Raw genomic sequence first — 17,202 nt, 5'->3', positions numbered from 1 at the left:
CACTTCTACCCTCACAGTTTTCAACCTAATTGAGAGGGTAAGATCCCTGAATCATCCATCAGTTTTTCAGGTCTCTGCTGAAAGCAGGCTGCAGCTCAGATCCACACATCTGAATCAGAGATAGAGGTGGCCAAAAATAAAAAGGGGGACGGGGACAACCTGGTTTAGAGTCAACAAATAGACTGCATTTTCTGGTTAGTGAAGGAGCTCTCCTGAAAGTTATATACCAGAGCATAAATGAGCAAATTTCCTTGAGGTCAACTTCAGCTGGCCATAGCTTTCTTATCTGTGGAGCTGCCAGCTGTCATCCACCTTGGGGCACCTGAGACTGCCAAGTGGCAGGCCAGGACCCAAGTGCAAAACACAGCACATCTTTTTGTTTCTACTCCACTGACGCTGGGGTTCTCTCCCTGGTGCTTTTGGCTCGTAGTACACTCTGTGGAACATTCACTATGGCCATCGAAGGGCAGCATCTTCCCAGTTGTTTCTTTCTTTTCTTTGTTTTTTTGTTTTTTAATTTAAACCGATCTGAGAAGCCAGCCATCTGTCAGCAAAACAGGAAGGCTTGGGCTCTCTCCTGGGCTCGTTTTGCTGCCGTAGTGAGCTTCACTTCTCCCCATGTAAGAGTGCTGGTGAAGGCTGAGGCAAGGGCCCAGAAAGATTGAGGGACAAAGACAGGAGCGCCCGCATTGCCCATCTGCCAGGCTGGAGGTGTATTCATTATTGATGGAGGTAGTGCAGTTGCTGCTCAGATATGCAGCCCTGCCTGGGTAAATGAGACATTCTTCAGCAAATTGCTTCGTTTTTTGATTGCTGATTGTACGCGTGTCACCAAGCTGACTCAAGGTTCATCGATGCATGCTCAGTAAATTAGAAAGAACATAACTATGGATCAGCCAAGAGAATGAATTCTGTGCCTACAATGACCCAGGGCCATTTAATTTTCTGCTTAATTTTGTTGCAGTCAGTTTGCATTTTGGGTTATTATGCAGTAGGAAATTAACAATAAATAACAAATTTGGTCCTCCTGTGCTTGTAATGATATTTTTATAAATCTTTGTAATGCTGTTTTTAAAAGGATCAAGGTCTGTGCCAGTCTGATACTCCAGCAAGTATGTGAGGAGGAAAATGCATTATTCTTGCTAGATAACATTGTTGTTAAATAGCATAGGGGTTCTTTATCTCTCTCTCTCTCTTTCTCATATCTTATTAGTATTTTTGCTTTAAACTAAAATCCCTTCCTCTCTTTCTCAGATAACCTGAGGACAATGGATGCTGATGAGGGTCAAGACATGTCCCAAGTTTCAGGTGAGACCTTATGAGATACCTGTGTGGGAAGTTCATGAGAAAAGCTTCCCTGGGGCCAGAAGTCAGAGTGCTTGATATGCTCATGGGGGAGGAATAGGGGCTATTCTGCCAAAGAAAAGACCATGATGGAATTTGCCTGAGTGTTTCCTTCACCCATTACAAATTATCTCACTTTGAGAAGCTGAACAGAAAGTCTCCAAGATGAAATTAGTTTTACTGTTAAACTTCAGGGAAAAAAAATGGAAAGAGTTAAATACATTTTGGTACTGTTGGAAGGAAAAATGGCTGATTGGTCTAAAACCCAAACACATGCCAATGATGGTACTTAGAGAGAGAGAGAGAGAGAAGCTTGAAAAACATAATTGTTGGGCACAGTCATGACTATTTGTTCATTAAGCATGGACACAACATTGCTCCCCTTTGCCATATATATTTTCAAGCCATATTGGCCATAGCTCTTCTCATCCAGGAGACCCAGGAAGTGGAGAAGTCTGTAGTAGGAAAAGCCTAAGGGTAGGTCACAGGCTGTGACCATTTGGCAGTACTGAGGATGGACGGCGAGCCAGTCCAACAAAACCAACAAAACTGCACTGTTCCCCAATGCATGGACATAAGAAGACAGCTTTCTATCTGGCCCTGTATCCAGAGGCGTCAGCCCCAGTAGCAGCTTTCATGGACTTTGGGGTTTTTGGTATTTCATATTTTTGAGCCTCACAGACTCACAGCCAGCCCCAGAAGCTGACCTCTATTTGAGAAAGTTCTCTCAGTGGCACCTTGCCTTGGCTGAGCGCCCTCGTGTTTTGAAGTTTCTGTGGGATTCCACAAGTCGGTGCTCCTGATGAAGACCAGGACCTATGTGTGGCTGCTCCCCTGCTTGGTGGTTTCCCCGGAGAAGGTGCAGGAGAGGATCTTCTGAGTTCCATGGAACTGGAGATAGATCTGCCAATCACAGGCTTCCTTCTCCTCCACTCCTCAGCCGCTCTATTCACGTTTCAGGTTTTGGACTTAAACTCTCCCAGGTGCAAAGAACAAACAAAAGGCTAGCTTATTTTTCTTTTAGAGTTAGGCTTCATATTTATTACAATATAATTGCCACATTCTTTGTGTAATTCTCACATTTATATCTTAAATATAATTCTCACAAATGAGAATTATATAATTCTCTTTTTGTATATCATTGAATATTTTCACTTAATTTTTAATTTTTTTAATCGACACAAAATAATTGTGTACATAGACACAAAATAATTGGGTACCTAGTGATGTTGTGATATATACAATGTATAGTAATCGGATCAGGTAAATCAGCATATTCATCATCTCAAACATTTATCGTTTCTTTGTATTGGGAACATTCAACATCTTCCTTCTAGCTATTTGAAACTATATATTATTGTTGACTACAGTCATCCTGCAATGGTGTAGAACACTAGAACTTATTCCTCCTACCTAGCTGTAATTTTGTCTCCTTTAACAAATCTCTCCCTATCTTCCCCTCCCCCGACCTTTCCAGCCTCTGTTAGCCTCTGTCCTACTTTTTACTTGTAATGATGACAGCAGCATTTGTTAGTTTCCACATGTGAGTGAGAACATGTGGCTTTTTAACTTTTAGAATGTAGTATTCAGGCACTTCATGGTACAGTTAGTAAAAGTGAAAATGTGTCCAAAAGTTTGTGATTATCTATATAAACAAAAATGGTATAAATCCAAATATCAATTTTATCAATTTTGCATTGAAGAACATATCTCAGAGGTATATTCTCACAAGTGCACAGAGCATTTAAGCATTTGTTCACTGCAGCAATGTTATCAGTATTTTAAAACTATGTACTTCCACATACAGCTCTTAAAAATAAGGAGGATATGAATGAACTAGTATGAAAAAGAAGTCCAAATACATGTGAAAGTGAGAATAGCATGGTTCTGGATGGTATGCAAAGTATGATCTCGTTCTTTAAAAAGAAAATAAATTACATACACATACACATTTTCTATATGCTTGCCCATAACGTTTAGGAAAATTCTGGGGTGATATTTATTAACCTGGACTTCCTCTTGGAAGATTGATGGTAGAAGGAAGGGGATGAGTTAGGGAAGAGGAGGAGGAGAAGGAAAACTTTGCTTTTCATCTACCTTTTAGCATTATTTGAATTTGTTTTCCTTAAGCATTTACTTTGTTTCTTAAACAAAAAATCACAAAAACAAAAAACGAGTTAAATGGGGAAAAAAGCAGTTTAGCTCTTTATAGCCTCTCATTTGGCTTCACCAGCCTCTCACTGCAGCCTCGGAGAGCTGGTCTGGGAAACACTGGTAGATGAGGACTGTGATCCTCACTCATGGAAGAGGATCTCATTCACTGGGTTTGCTGACTGTGACTAGAAGTGATCAGAGTGTCAAAAAACCCAAGCATGTTAAAAATTTCCAGAGGCCAAAAAGATGCTTTCATTGTTCTGCTCTTCTTTTCCTTGTCGCTTTCACTTTGGGTAGCTTCTAAATTGGTATTTTGCATGGTGCATTTAAAGAAAATGAGACCCCTTTGGCCAGTGCAGGGGTCTACACTCTGATATTCTCGAGTCAAAGCTGAATGCTGACACCTAGGAATTCATCTCTAGAATGTTTATATAAGGAATAGCCCCTCAGTATTCTGATCTCATATCTTAGTAACAAAACTAACAAAAGCCTGATTCTCCTCTGGTAGTTTTCTTGTCTTTACCATTATACAAAATAAGTAATTTGTTCTGCACCCTGACTGTTCAAAGGATAGGGTAGCCGGGGGCGGGGACAAGAATGGAGACCTTATTACATAAGACTTCCCGAAAAAGGAAACTCTGTTTTTGTTTGAAATGATTTGGTCTGAAATTTAGTTTGTGTACACTTACCAAAGGGATTCCTATTTCTAAAACACTCATAGTACTTTTGATTTCTGTTAACCTTTGAGCACTCTACATAATGATGAGAGCACTTAAAGAGTCATGTCACTTTTAGTAAAGAACCAAAGGATACTTTTTCTACTTCTTCGAGTTTGATCTCTGCTTCTCCAGTTAAAACCAGTATTTGTTTTTTTCATTTCTAAAGTTGGAAGAAATGACAGTCAGTTATGGCATAAGGATGTACATTTAACCAAATAGGAGTTGACATTCTTGGTAAGAAATCTTATCAAGATTATGTTATAGATTATAAGAAATCTTATCAAGAATATGTTCCTAAATCATCCTCTTTTCCCATAAAATATTAAAGTATCAGCAATTTCATAGGATTCAACCTAATGTATGTGAAATGCTTGATAAACAGATAAATACTTAATATCTGGCTTTTTTCAAAGCACTGGGTTATTGGTTCCTTGAGATTTATCCTAAATGTGGGCTATACCCTGGTTTACAGTGTCTCGCAGATGTGTAGTAGTAGACACTCCATAAGTGTTTACTGACTTGAATCCACAGGGTATTGAGAAAATGCTACTGATAGACTTGGAGGAGAGCATATCTAAAGCAAGCTACCCTTTCCTTTAGGGCACATCGCACTAAGTCTTTGGGTAAAGCATGTTTTTCTTTCTTTTGTGTTTTTGGCAGTCTTTCCAAAATAGGTGTTATACCTATGCATTATTTTTTGGTTTGGTTTCTAAGGAAAGAGTCAGCCGGTGGGAAAGTGAAGGATGTGGGAGCTGAGAGACCTGCATCAGCATCCCACCTCTACCTCCCACGATGGGACCTGAGACAGTTATTTTTGCCTCCTGGACCACTACAGTATCATCTGTAACAGGAGGGACTTGAGCCAGTTGATCTCTAAGGTTCCTCTGGCACCTGTGACCCTAAATATAGATTGGATATTGGTTTAATGCTATTTGTAGTGTGGTTTTTTGGGGATATGGAAACCAGAAGTACACCTTTAGATATATATAATCTGCTTACATAAAGAAGGTTTGTATATATTGCAGTGTCAATGGGAATATTTTATCAAGTTAAGCATAGTAAATCACATTGATTAAATGCTTTGTATTTACCAAACATTACCCAAAGTGTTTTCTCATTTCAACCTCACAAGGACCCACAGAAGAAAATACAGTTATCATTTCCAACCTGCAGGGAGCTGAGACTCAGAGAATTTAAGCAACTGACCAGAAGTCAATAGGGAGTCAGAGATTGCTCTGGGGTGTGATCCCCACTTGGACCCTAGAGTGGAAGCTTCTCCACTACTTTATAGAGTTGAGATTCTATATTTTGAGCTTGTATTTACCCAGAGAATTATATCCTCCTGGGCAATTGTATATAATAAAACCTCATGCATTTGGGGGGGGAGGTCACAGAACTTTGTTGAGTGAATTATAATCTACTTGAGAAATTATTTGCTTACAGTTTATAAACTAATTATACCATATCTCATCCAGTTTTCCCAGAACACTTATCACAGGTAATGCTTTATTTGAAACATAGGCCATAAGTAAGTTAAGTGTAAATGTGTATTTTTATAATTTAACCAGAAGTTTATTTCACTTTTCTAAATAAGTGAAATTGTATTGCATCTTCTAAATTATTCTATTTAAACACTTGATGTCTTGCTGTCTCCATCTCTGTGTGTTTGCATGTCATTGTACATGTTCTTAGGAAAAGTGTGGGAGCTTGGTGCAATATATACCTTATGTTTCTATGTACATATAGTTTACCAAATAATACCATAAGTTTACTTAGCATATTAGAATCCATGCACATTATTTTTATTTTATCTTCACCATAACCCTGTGAGATAGACCAAAATCATGTTTTTCAGCCTCCTTTTTCCACTTGAGGAAAGGAGTCTTAAAAAGGGGACCAGTCTCAAGTTCCCATTGGTCTTACAACTAATTGGTCAAACCAGAAAGCCAGAACTATATCCTGGGTCAACTAACTCCTAGTCACTGTGTGTTAGTATTTGAGATGTCTGTTGGCTTGATTTAATCATTTATTTTTTAGTGTTTTATAATCCTTGCATACTTGTACATTTTAAATGGTTAACCAGACAAATTGGTTTAAAATCACTGCATAAAAATACTGTGCCTATCATGATGGGTTTCATGAAGTGATAACTTTTCATCATGGAGATCCTCAGCTGTCACAGAAGATGAGAGGCCCTGGGTACAGAGGCTCATGTGAGGGATGAAAGTCTCAGCAGCCTGGACTCACACTTTGGGGCTTTTAGGCAAATCAGACAACCTGTTAAGAACTATCACTGAGTTCAGGCAAGACGAGCTTGAATTAACACACGGCCCTTGGTGGGCATGTGAATATATCTCACTTCACTACCATCCGGTTCTGACTCTTTACTAGATGCCCCTGTACATACCAAGACTGATTTTTTATTCTCCCTTCTCCTCATGTGGTTTCTTCTGCATAAAGAGTTCCTATTGATCAGTCTGACCCATGGTATTTTAGAATTGCGATCCCTACTGTTTCATTATTCCTTTTTCTCCCCCATGTTGAAAAAAATAAGTGTCCTGAGATGCAAGATCAGGGACACTGGAGCACTGACATTTAGTTCAGTGCAGGAACTGAAGGCAGATATAATTCTTAAGAAGCACACCTGTTATTATGAACCATCCTCAACAAATTGTAGTGGATCTTGTTTTCTCATAGATACAGCAGTTAAATTTTTTAATAAAAGTAACTAAGATTATTTGGATGTATTTTAGCATGCGCTGAGCAGAAAGTATGACATTTCTTCATTGGGTAAGTCCTGATTCTTTATGATCCTCACTTGGTTCCAGGGCCCCATGCATCTAAGGGCGTCTCAGAGCATCCTGCAGTGCTCCAGCATGAAGACAGGGAAAAGCTATAGGAGGAAAAGAGTCAATAAAGTTTAGTTTCTCAACCTCCTACCTCCACCCCATAATAATGACAGCTGGTTAATCATGACAGCTGGTTAATCATGAGACATGTGCACACCCCACACGCCCTGTACGTGTTTACTCATTGGGATAGCATGTCAGGCCAGGAGGCTCCATGGTCATTTCTATGAAGGTACTTTAGCAGGTCTTCAAGAAGGCAAGTGGCCTGGGTCCCTGTCTCTCCAAATTGCAAGGTCCCCACTTTATGTAGATGACCATTGTGTATATTACAGTTCTGTGTAAGATTATTTTGTTATTCTTACCTCCACCCCCCGCTGCCACCAAAAAAAAAAGTATTCCTCTGACAACCTTTCATAAAGTCCTGGAAGTTTGAACACCATTGCTCTAGGAAGTCATCTTATACAAAAATAAGAGTTGTGAGGTGCTTCATATACCTCCTGCGTTCTCCTATTTGGAGTTTTTCCCCATTTGTGAAAGAGGTGAAACCACTAAGATATTTAGCAATTATTACTTTAAAAATTTTCTATTTATAGGCCGGGCGCAGTGGTTCATGCCTGTAATCCCAGCACTTTGGGAGGCCAAGGCAGGCAGATCACGAGGTCAGGAGATCGAGACCATCTTGGCTAACACGGTGAAACCCTGTCTCTACTAAAAAAATACAAAAAATTAGTCGGGCATGGTGGCGGACACCTGTGGTCCCAGCTACTCAGGAGGCTGAGGCAGGAGAATGGCTTGAACCTGGGAGGTGGAGCTTGCAGTGAGCCAAGATCGCACCACTGCACTCCAGCCTGGGTGACAGAGCAAGATCCATCTCAAAAAAAAAAAAAAAAAAATTCTATTTACAGCAATGAAAATAGTACTGACTTAATGCACATTTCCAAGGCTTTAGCATAACATGAGCACTTTCAATCAATATCTCTCTGGCCTTTTGTTTTTCCTTGGGAAATTCTTATAATCCTGCTCCATCTTTAACTATTCATTTTGTATTGGCTATCCAAATATACCCAATAATGCTCTTTCTGAAAATATGCCAACTGTGGTAATTGCAGCTAAGCTGGAATATTAAATTGTGATGTCTGTTTTCCAGAGAATGAAGTAGTATTCCCCAGAGCATAGGCTTGGTGCCTGTGCAGGTTCTATTTTAAATATTCCAGAAAGGGTTGTTTTATATACTGAGGATGATTTTACTGGTCTTGCCAGTCATCCGAAATGCTGGTGTTACTCTTGTGGAAGGTTTATTCAAATAAACAAGGACATTTCACACAATACCTAGTCATGCTTTTCAGACATTTTAATGTTTGGTTCATCATTTGCACACGCTCTCAAAAATCTAGGTTTGTCTATGTGTTCATATCATTTTGCCTGTTGCCAGCTCAGTCAGCAGGCACACTCTCCCAGGCTGTTGCTGTTTCGTTAGACTTCTTCAGGACCTTCATCTAAAATGGTCTTCCACACGTAGCTATACTGCCTTAGTTCACATCATCTGTTTCTTGCATGTGGGTTGTGTCTCAACTCAAGTTTAAGTTAGGTCTGGAAGGGTGGGAACTAAAGGAGTTGCAGCTTCAGTGGAGAAAAGAGCATTTCCTACTATTTATGGCTTCCAAGGAAGGTTGGATTCTTCAGAGCAGGAGTGATTCCCCAATGCTAGAGCCTCTGGTCAAATTTAATTCTAATCCAATGAAAATAAATACAGATATTCCGTAAAACCCGATTTCATTTTGTAAATCCTACTTTGTATAATATAAGCAATTTTTGTATTTGTGTGGATTATATTTTATTTTCCTATTTCAAAGAGAAGAATTTGCGTTAGCAGACTCGCTTTGCATGCGGAGAGGGGATCATTTTCCCAGTAGGCATGGGGTTCCCTTCCATTCCCTGTCCAGTCTTCTTCTCCCCACTAAGTTAAGTCAAACTAAGCAGCTGGTAAGATATTCCCTGGTTCTTGCAAAGAAAGTGAGCAGATGGCAGAATGTATAGCTCTGAGCAGAATACTTGGTGTGGTATCCTCAAACACAAATTGACAGGAGGGAGTGGTGTGGCAAGCTCATCGCAGGGGTAAATTGGAACAAGCTTATGGGGAAAAGTTGACAAAAGATAGGAAGAACCTTAAAAATATAGATGCCTTTTAGGCAGTGATGAAACGTCTGGATATTTATACTGTGGTGATTATTAGGAATATGTGCAAAGATTGGCTATTAGGATGTTCATTACAGTGTTGTTTAATAATTAAAAAAGGACAGAAAGCAATATGGACTCAAAAATGGGAAAAGAATTTAAATAAATCCTAGTGTACCCGTTATAAATGAAATTATGGAAATATGACCCCGAGCATGGAAATACGTACATGAGAATGTCTAAAAGCTAGTTCATTTTGAAAAACAAAATAATGTCACCTCATATTATGTATAGTATATAAAGATGATTTTAAGAGTGGCAGTGTCTGGGATTATAGGTGATTGTATTTCTTCCCTTTTGCACATCTGTGTTCTCTCATTTGTCTTGTGTGGGGAGAAGTGACTTTTTTTTATAAAAAGAAGAAGGTATATGCATCCCAGCAGAGAAGCACTGGCTCCACCCAATACCTGCCTCATCATGCCACCCTCTCAAGCCAAAGGCCAGGGGGAAGCCCAGGCACCTTGACCATGACCACCCGAGACTCACACTTCTTCTTTCTCATCAGGAAAGGAAAGCCCCCCTGTAAGCGATACTCCAGATGAGGGCGATGAGCCCATGCCAATCCCCGAGGACCTCTCCACCACCTCGGGAGGACAGCAAAGCTCCAAGAGTGACAGAGTCGTGGGTAAGTGGGTCACCAGCGGCCTCTGTGCCTGTGAAACCTTTATCACTTTGTATTTTTCCAAGACAGTGATGAAGGGATGCAAGTCATTTTATCCATTGTGTTCCCTCAACCGGCATATTAAAGAAATATGGCACAGAGATCAGCAGGATGGGGGTCCTCTGGTGTGTGGGAGGATGGACACTCACAGGCCAGCATGGCTGTGCGAGCCACACACCCCGTAAAATGTCCAAGTTGAGGAGCAGTCCTGCCCAGGGACGCGTCTCTGTCACTGTCCTCTGTCCTCACTACACTTGAAGGAATATCAAATATTATAGATTGTAGATCGTGAAAATTACACACTTATGTGTTTTGGCAACAGTGCTCTTCAGTGTTTGGGGTTAGAAGAAGCCACATCTGGCCATTTTAGGTTATCCCTCTAATCTCTAGTTCTTAAATTTCAGATTTAACTGAAAATAGAAAGTTTCATAAATGGTAATTTTTAAATGTTAGAAAAAAAATCGAAGCACACATTTACATACCTTTTCCATAAAAAAGTGCGTGTGGAACCATTTGCAACTCCACTGGTTAACTTACACATGCGACAGTTCGTGTTTGGAAAACTTCACCCTCCCTCTTTATTTCAAGAAACCAAAGACTGAGAGAAGTTCAGTGAATTAACCAAGGTCAAATGACAGAGTCAGAATTGAACTCAATTTCTGACTCAAAGACTAGTTCTCGCTCCATTATACCATGTTCTCATGAGCTAATGAGTCAGCAGTTCCCTGGAATACCTATTTTCTTCTTTAAAAAGAGAAAGAGCTGTGATACGGAGAGCCACCTATTGGCACAAAAGAATATCATGAAGGACATACAGGTAAAATGAGGTAGACTGGATCAATGTGGGTCAGCTACATAAGCCCCCATAGCCAAGGAGGGAACATGTCTAAAATTCTCAGGCTTATGAAAATCACCTCAACTGTCTGTCTATAGGACATCCTAATGCAATAATGGGAAAATGTGATAACTGAGAATTTTATCAACATGTATGGAAAACATACTTTGGGCCGGGCACAGTGGCTCATGCCTGTAATCCCAGCACTTTGGGAGGCCAAGGCGGGTGGATCACGAGGTCAGGAAATCGAGACCATCCTGGCTAACACGGTGAAACCCTGTCTCTACTAAAAATACAAAAAATTAGCTGGGCATAGTGGCGGGTGCCTGTAGTCCCAGCTACTCGGGAGGCTGAGGCAGGAGAATGGTGTGAACCCGGGAGGCGGAGCTTGCAGCAAGCTGAGATTGCACCACTGCACTCCAGCCTGGGTGACAGAGCCAGACTCCGTCTCAAAAAAAAAAAAAAAAAAAAAAAAGAAAAAGAAAAAAAAAGAAAACATATTTTGTATGTTTTTTATGTGTCTTAGAAACCAAGTGGACTAGGTATAATGGTTCTTTTTTTTTAACTCAGCAGCACAGTTAATGGCATAAACAGATAAAGATGGTGGCTAAAGCCATTTGGTATAGATGAATCCAGAAAACAAGTACATTTATGAATTATTTTACCCTATTGGAAAATGGCTACTATATGTGGGAAAGTAGAGGGGAAGAGAAATGAACTTGTGGATTATCCACTCTATTCTACCAAAGAAAGATACATATATCATTTCAGGGTTTTCCAAAGTTGGGATGCAAATGATCATGTTTCATTTTAATTTATGTATTTGTTTTTGAGATTGTCTTCTATGTATTGCAAGTGATACTGGTTTTACGATGCACTGTACCACTCCAAGGGTTCCTTTCAAAACACATTTATATGAATTAAAAAATCAGTTTAAATAAAAACATCAAGTCAATAGTAGTACATAGATATGATAAAAGTTCGCAAAAGTGGCACAGGAATAGTCATTGGGTGGTGATGTTCCCTGATTTTTTTAGTCCCTGAAGCACCCAGCGCCAAGGGTACCGTTCTCCCTGCTTAACACAGGAGCAAACAGATGCTCATACCCTGCCCAAGAACACAGAGAGGCTCAGGGACTGAACCAGAAGAAATGATCCATTAACCATGTAAATGAACGGAGAGCCTGGATGTCAGAGTGAGGACGCCGGCTCGGGTCACCGTAGAGAAAGAGATGGGTTCTCCCTGGAATCCCTGCAGCCGCCCTTAGAGGCTGTGAGCCATCGTGGCTGGGGCATCTTTAGAGAACTGAAAGTCAGGCCGATTCCTGGAGAGTGAAGAATAGCACACGTGCCTTCAAAACAGTGTCAGTATCCTCTCCCTTATGGACATCATATTGTTGGTGGGTTTTCCTGGGTGGGAGATCACCCAGCATCTGGTTGGCATTACTGATGGGTTCTCAGAGCTGTCTCTTGGTTCAAAGTCCTGCCCTCGGTCCCAGCTGCCCCCAGCACAGGTGTCACCTTGGAGTCAGGGGCAGGTTTGTCATTGCCCATGGGTCCTGACCCTGCCCTTTATCATGTTTGACATGATTTTCAGTCTACTTTTCCTTCAGGATGAAATTTAGAAAATATGATTTCAGAATTGTGAAATTTAAAAACCCTAGAAAACCTCTTTGCTTGGCTTGGCTTGGCTTGTAAATAACAGTTGATGCAGCCCTGTGGACAGGCGGGGACAGCTGTGTGATGTGGGCACTGAGATGATTTGGGAGAATGAATGCTCCTCAGTGGAGCTAGAGGCCGCAGGAGTGATAGGTTACTATAAAGAAAGCTAAAAAGATGCAAAAGCCCACATGACAAACCGGGCACAACACAAAGGAGAGACTTGAGAAGAGGAAGTGAGGGAGGGAGAGGATCCTACAAGACCCAAGAACCCAAGGAGACATGGAGGGAAGAGAGGGCTCTTCACAGAGCTGAGTTTAGAGACCACCCTTGATGGTTCTGGAAGGAAACCAGCCGGCTTTCATATGTGGTGACAGGCTGTTCATTAATTTATAGTATATGGCATTAAATAAATGAAGTATGTAGAGAAATTAGGAAACAATATAAAAAGGTAGGGGAATTCGTGGATAAAGGAAATAACCTGGGTACCATATTTCATCACATTATTCCATGGGAATAAGTCGTCAGTGCAAAGGATTGTAAAGAGTGCACAGCAGGAAATGAAAAGACAGAAGCAGTGGGGCTGGCAGGAGGAAATGGAGTTGCTGAACTGCAGGGTGAACAGCAGGGGCGGAGAGTGCCCTGTGGGTAAGGCACACCTCAGAAGGGACAGGTGCAGGCCCCCTCCTCCCTGGCCTGGAGCTTCTGGCAAGGCTTTTCTTCTCTGAGCCTCAGTTTCCTCTTTTGAAGGTGGCAATAGCAACTGAACCCGCATCACAGAATGGCCTTGAGGGTTAGATGGAACATATATAGACGTAATTTGTTGAAGACAGAGTAGCAAAGACACAAAGTAAAAAGGACAGAAAAAAGAAATGTAACTTGTGCAAAATAGAAATTTCAAAGATTTACAAGAAGGGTAAAGGAAGCTATCGTAGCTTCAGTTGGGAAAAGGGAGAGAACAGATGACCAGCACCAAGGATAGAAGAGAGATTTCTTACTTTAAAAAAAAAAAATGGTCCAAAGAATAAGCAAACTGAAAACAGCCAGAAGAGAAAGGAGGAATTTGTTAGAATAGGGCAAGACTACAGGACAGAGTAGGGTGCTGGCCGCCACCTGACTCAAGTCCAAGTCGAGCTGTCACTGTTGAAATTTCAAGGAGAAATGGTGAGAGGCTAAAAGATGCAAAAAAGAAAAAAAAAGTGGGAAATTATTTGCTAATAATAGATTACAAGGGTGTCTGCTTTAGAAAGTGACAAGGAACACTTTTGGAAGGCTGTGAGCTGTTATGACCACTGGCATCCTTCAGTTTTAGACAAATCTAATCGCAACAAGGATAACAGACCATATTAATAGACAAATTGATGGGAATGGTGGAAATCAGTCCCCTATGACGAGGGTGCGAAGTTACACTGATTGGTGAGTTACTCCCAGAATAAGCAAGTAATGGTTTCACACCTCATTGCTTCATTCAGTGTGGAAGGAACATTCTAGGTTTGTGTGTAAGTTTGGGGAGAAGGAGACAGAGCCAGAGGGCAGAGCAGCCCTGCAGCCCTCAGTTGGCCTCCATTTTCTTCCAGGTCTGAAGAAAATGAAACAAATGATTTAAAGTGCTGCTTGAAGAATTTAAGTTAGACTTAAAGGAGAGATGTGGTCTTTACTCTCCTTTTGGCAAGGAGAGGTTTAGTCATCAGAATGGTCTATTTAATGAGACTCTAGCTTGTTCTTCTGAAGTGGTCTTTTTAAAAACTAGAGAACTCTCACCTCTCTGAAGTGGTTGTGTATGAAACTGTTTAAAGCCGAGGATGCACTCAGTGACCTCTTGAGGCAACCCCAGATTTACTCAGTCAGCCATGGCACACATGCTAGAGAAGTAAAAAAATGAATTGAGACTTGTTCTGAAAACTCTTGAGCAGGGGCTCTTAAAAGTTTTTCATTTAGGAATTATGTCAGGGTTGGGTTGGGGTCTGGAGAGCAGATAAGTGTTTTGTGTGAGAAAAGTAAAAGCTTAGTTATTTTCTTCCCTTATTCAGTAATTCTTGCATTTTTTTCTTCCTTCTTTATACATACATTTTTGCCAGTTACTGACTTCTCTCTTGTACACATTTCCGTGTCCTAAATTAACCAAGGGTCCTCAGCCACTAGGATTCTATTGACAAGCACACAGGTCTGGAGGTGTGAGTAAGGGCATTCCTCCCCCATGAAATAAGGCCGCAAGGGAGGCGTTTGGGTGGGCGGAACAGAGGAGCAAAAGACCAGAGGACAGAGAAGAAAGATTCCAGGCTAGAAAACGAGATGGCCACCCCTGAGAAAGAGGACAGGCAAATTTAGGGCTTAGAGTAGAATTGAAGAAAAAACCCAGGGCAGAGGCACAGGAATGCTGTAGGACTGAACTGGGACCATGATTGATGTAAGCGGAGATGGGTTGGTTGAATCCATGGAAGGCCAAAGGATTTAGGCGCATATGGGCCTGGGACAGGGCTTACTAATTGACTTGCTACCTGGCTTGATAATCGGGACAACCTCAGGCAGTAGTTATTCAGGCGGGAGGACATGTGAGTTTGAATATAAGGAGATAAGGTATATTTCTATATGCCCTGGTACATTCCAGAATGTGCTTCTGTGGCTCTATGCACTGGAGCAGCCAACTCCTGGAGCTGTGAGGAGATCGCCATGGTTTCATGAGTGGTTTATTTCAGCCTGCGTCTCACAGTGTGGTGTTCAGAGGCATAGGCTCTAGGCTCCCTGGCAGCACTGAGAGATAGAAACTGAATCAGCACAACTTAGGTCCTTCGCGTTGAATAGTTTGAACAGAATTTGATTTACCCCAGCCTAATTGAAAAAAAAAAAAAAGTAGAAAAAAAAAATCTAGGTATTTTCCCTCTGGACTCCAGAACAAATGATTGAGTGTGTAAAAGCATACATCTTTTTTATTCATTCAATTGAAATAAAAATTTATTTACTCAGCCATGAGTTCTAAGACTGCAGTGGGAATTGTAAGAGGATTACCATATTTTTAATTGGCTATTCTGGTGCCAAATCTCCCCTTCATTTTAGAGTTTCAGGCAGAAGACTAGCACGGTAGTGGGGGTGGGGGAGTAGACAAATGGTGGTAACAGTCCTCTACACTCTGGGAGGGAAGGAGCGGTGCTGGGGACAGCTTTCACCATGGAAAGAAAGCAGCCGCTCTGGTCTAATTGGAGATTGGGCAGCAGGCTTTTGAGCACGGATGCGGAGCCTGCTTATCTAATCAGCAACTAGAGGAAGTTGTTTTTATCTGCGAAATGCATCTCTTCTGAACCGATAAACCCCATTTTAGCTGGGGAGAAATATTATCTAGCAGCATCTGAGCATTAGCTGCAGCTGAGCTCGAGCATGTTCAAATGTGAGAGAAGTCTCAAGCCGAGAACTGTTTGCCAAACTTCAAATGGCTGGAGTATTGGTTTTCAAGTTTTCTTTTTTTTCTTCTTTGAGGAATAACTGAAAGCATATTATTTGGATTTTGTTCACCTTGCTTTTTTAGTTCCTTTCCCCCTTCATCGTTGAATTATTGTTCAGTGGTCCATGGAGCAAATTTTGAAAATTCTATGTTATTCATCTTGCAATTTACTACCACTATCTTGGAATGCCTCGTGAAGACAGCAGGTATTGTCAGCATGAACATATCCAAACCCAGATGATCCCGGTTGGAAAGCCTCCCCTTTTTCAAATTTCCCAAACATGAGATATAGCATTACAAAATGATCTGCCCACCTCTAAGCTTTTCCATGTTTGATAAGAGAGGCCATCATGTAACAGGTTCATTGCTTCGCATTTCAAAGTAAATTTTAATTTACAGTCTTCCAGATTGCCTTTTGGGTAGGATTTTTATGTCTGCTAATTTGTCAAATAGTTCAAAATGTTTAGGGATCATGATGTCTTCCACAGAACTTCATGACAGTTTTGATCTTAAAGTAAATGACTTTTGTGCTATATCAGATAACATCTTGTACTAGGTTTTGGAATAGACCAGTGAGATCAGGCAGCAGAAGTTTAATAACTTTCCTTGGAAAACTGAAATTGATGTGTGTATGTTTGTGTATATGTGCATGTGGTACATGTGTTGTGTGTGTGCAGGTGTCTGTATATATGTGGGGTGTATATGTGGTGTGTGATGTATGTATATGTATGTTTGTGTGTGGCATGTGTGTGTATCTATGTACATGTAGTATGTTTATGTGTGTAGTTGTGTGTTGTGTGTGTCATGTGTTTGTGAGTGCATGTATGTGTGTGGTGTGTGTATATGTATGTGTAGTGTATATGAGTATGCTGTGTATATGTATATGGGGTGTGTATGTGTGTGGTGTGTATATATGAATGGGATGTGTAGTGTACGTGTGTGCTGTGTATATGTGTATGGGATGTGTGGTGTGCCTATGTAGTGTGTATATGTGTGTGAGATGTGTAGTATATGTGTGTGGTCTGTATATGTGTGTGGGATGTGTGGTGTGTAGTGTGTCTATGTGTATGGGATATGCAGTGTGTATGTATGGTGTGTGCATGTGATGTGTATATGTGTGTGGGATGCATGATGTGTAGTGGATATGTGTGTATGGGATATGTGGTGTGTATGTGTGGGGTATGTGTGTGTATGGGATGTGTAATGTGTGGTGTGTGTGTATGGGATGTGTAATGTGTGATGTGTGTGTATGGGATGTGTGGTGTATGGTGTATATATGTGTATAGGATATATGGTGTGTATGTGTGGTGT

General features: G+C 40.9%; 1 protein-coding gene across 15 annotated transcripts in view; it reads left to right on the top strand.

Moving 5' to 3' along the window:
• Positions 1–17,202, top strand: part of IKZF1 (IKAROS family zinc finger 1) — a 101,480-nt gene that overhangs the window by 13,735 nt on the left and 70,543 nt on the right. For 14 of the 15 annotated variants that reach the window (XM_032758099.2, XM_032758114.2, XM_032758112.2 and 11 more), the window contains exons 2-3: positions 1,255–1,308; positions 9,807–9,926. In XM_032758099.2, coding sequence (XP_032613990.1) covers positions 1,269–1,308; positions 9,807–9,926 — 160 coding nt within the window. In that variant the 5' untranslated portion in view covers positions 1,255–1,268. Of the gene's footprint in view, positions 1–1,254; positions 1,309–9,806; positions 9,927–17,202 lie in introns of those variants that run through there. The other variant, XM_058444895.1, reaches the window with a different exon arrangement.

This window comes from Hylobates moloch, unplaced genomic scaffold, assembly GCF_009828535.3.
Source record: "Hylobates moloch isolate HMO894 unplaced genomic scaffold, HMol_V3 SCAFFOLD_1, whole genome shotgun sequence".
In the NCBI taxonomy this organism is placed as follows: domain Eukaryota; kingdom Metazoa; phylum Chordata; class Mammalia; order Primates; family Hylobatidae; genus Hylobates; species Hylobates moloch.
Note: the sequence above shows the minus strand (reverse complement) of the source record. Positions and strands in the feature narration are given on the sequence as shown.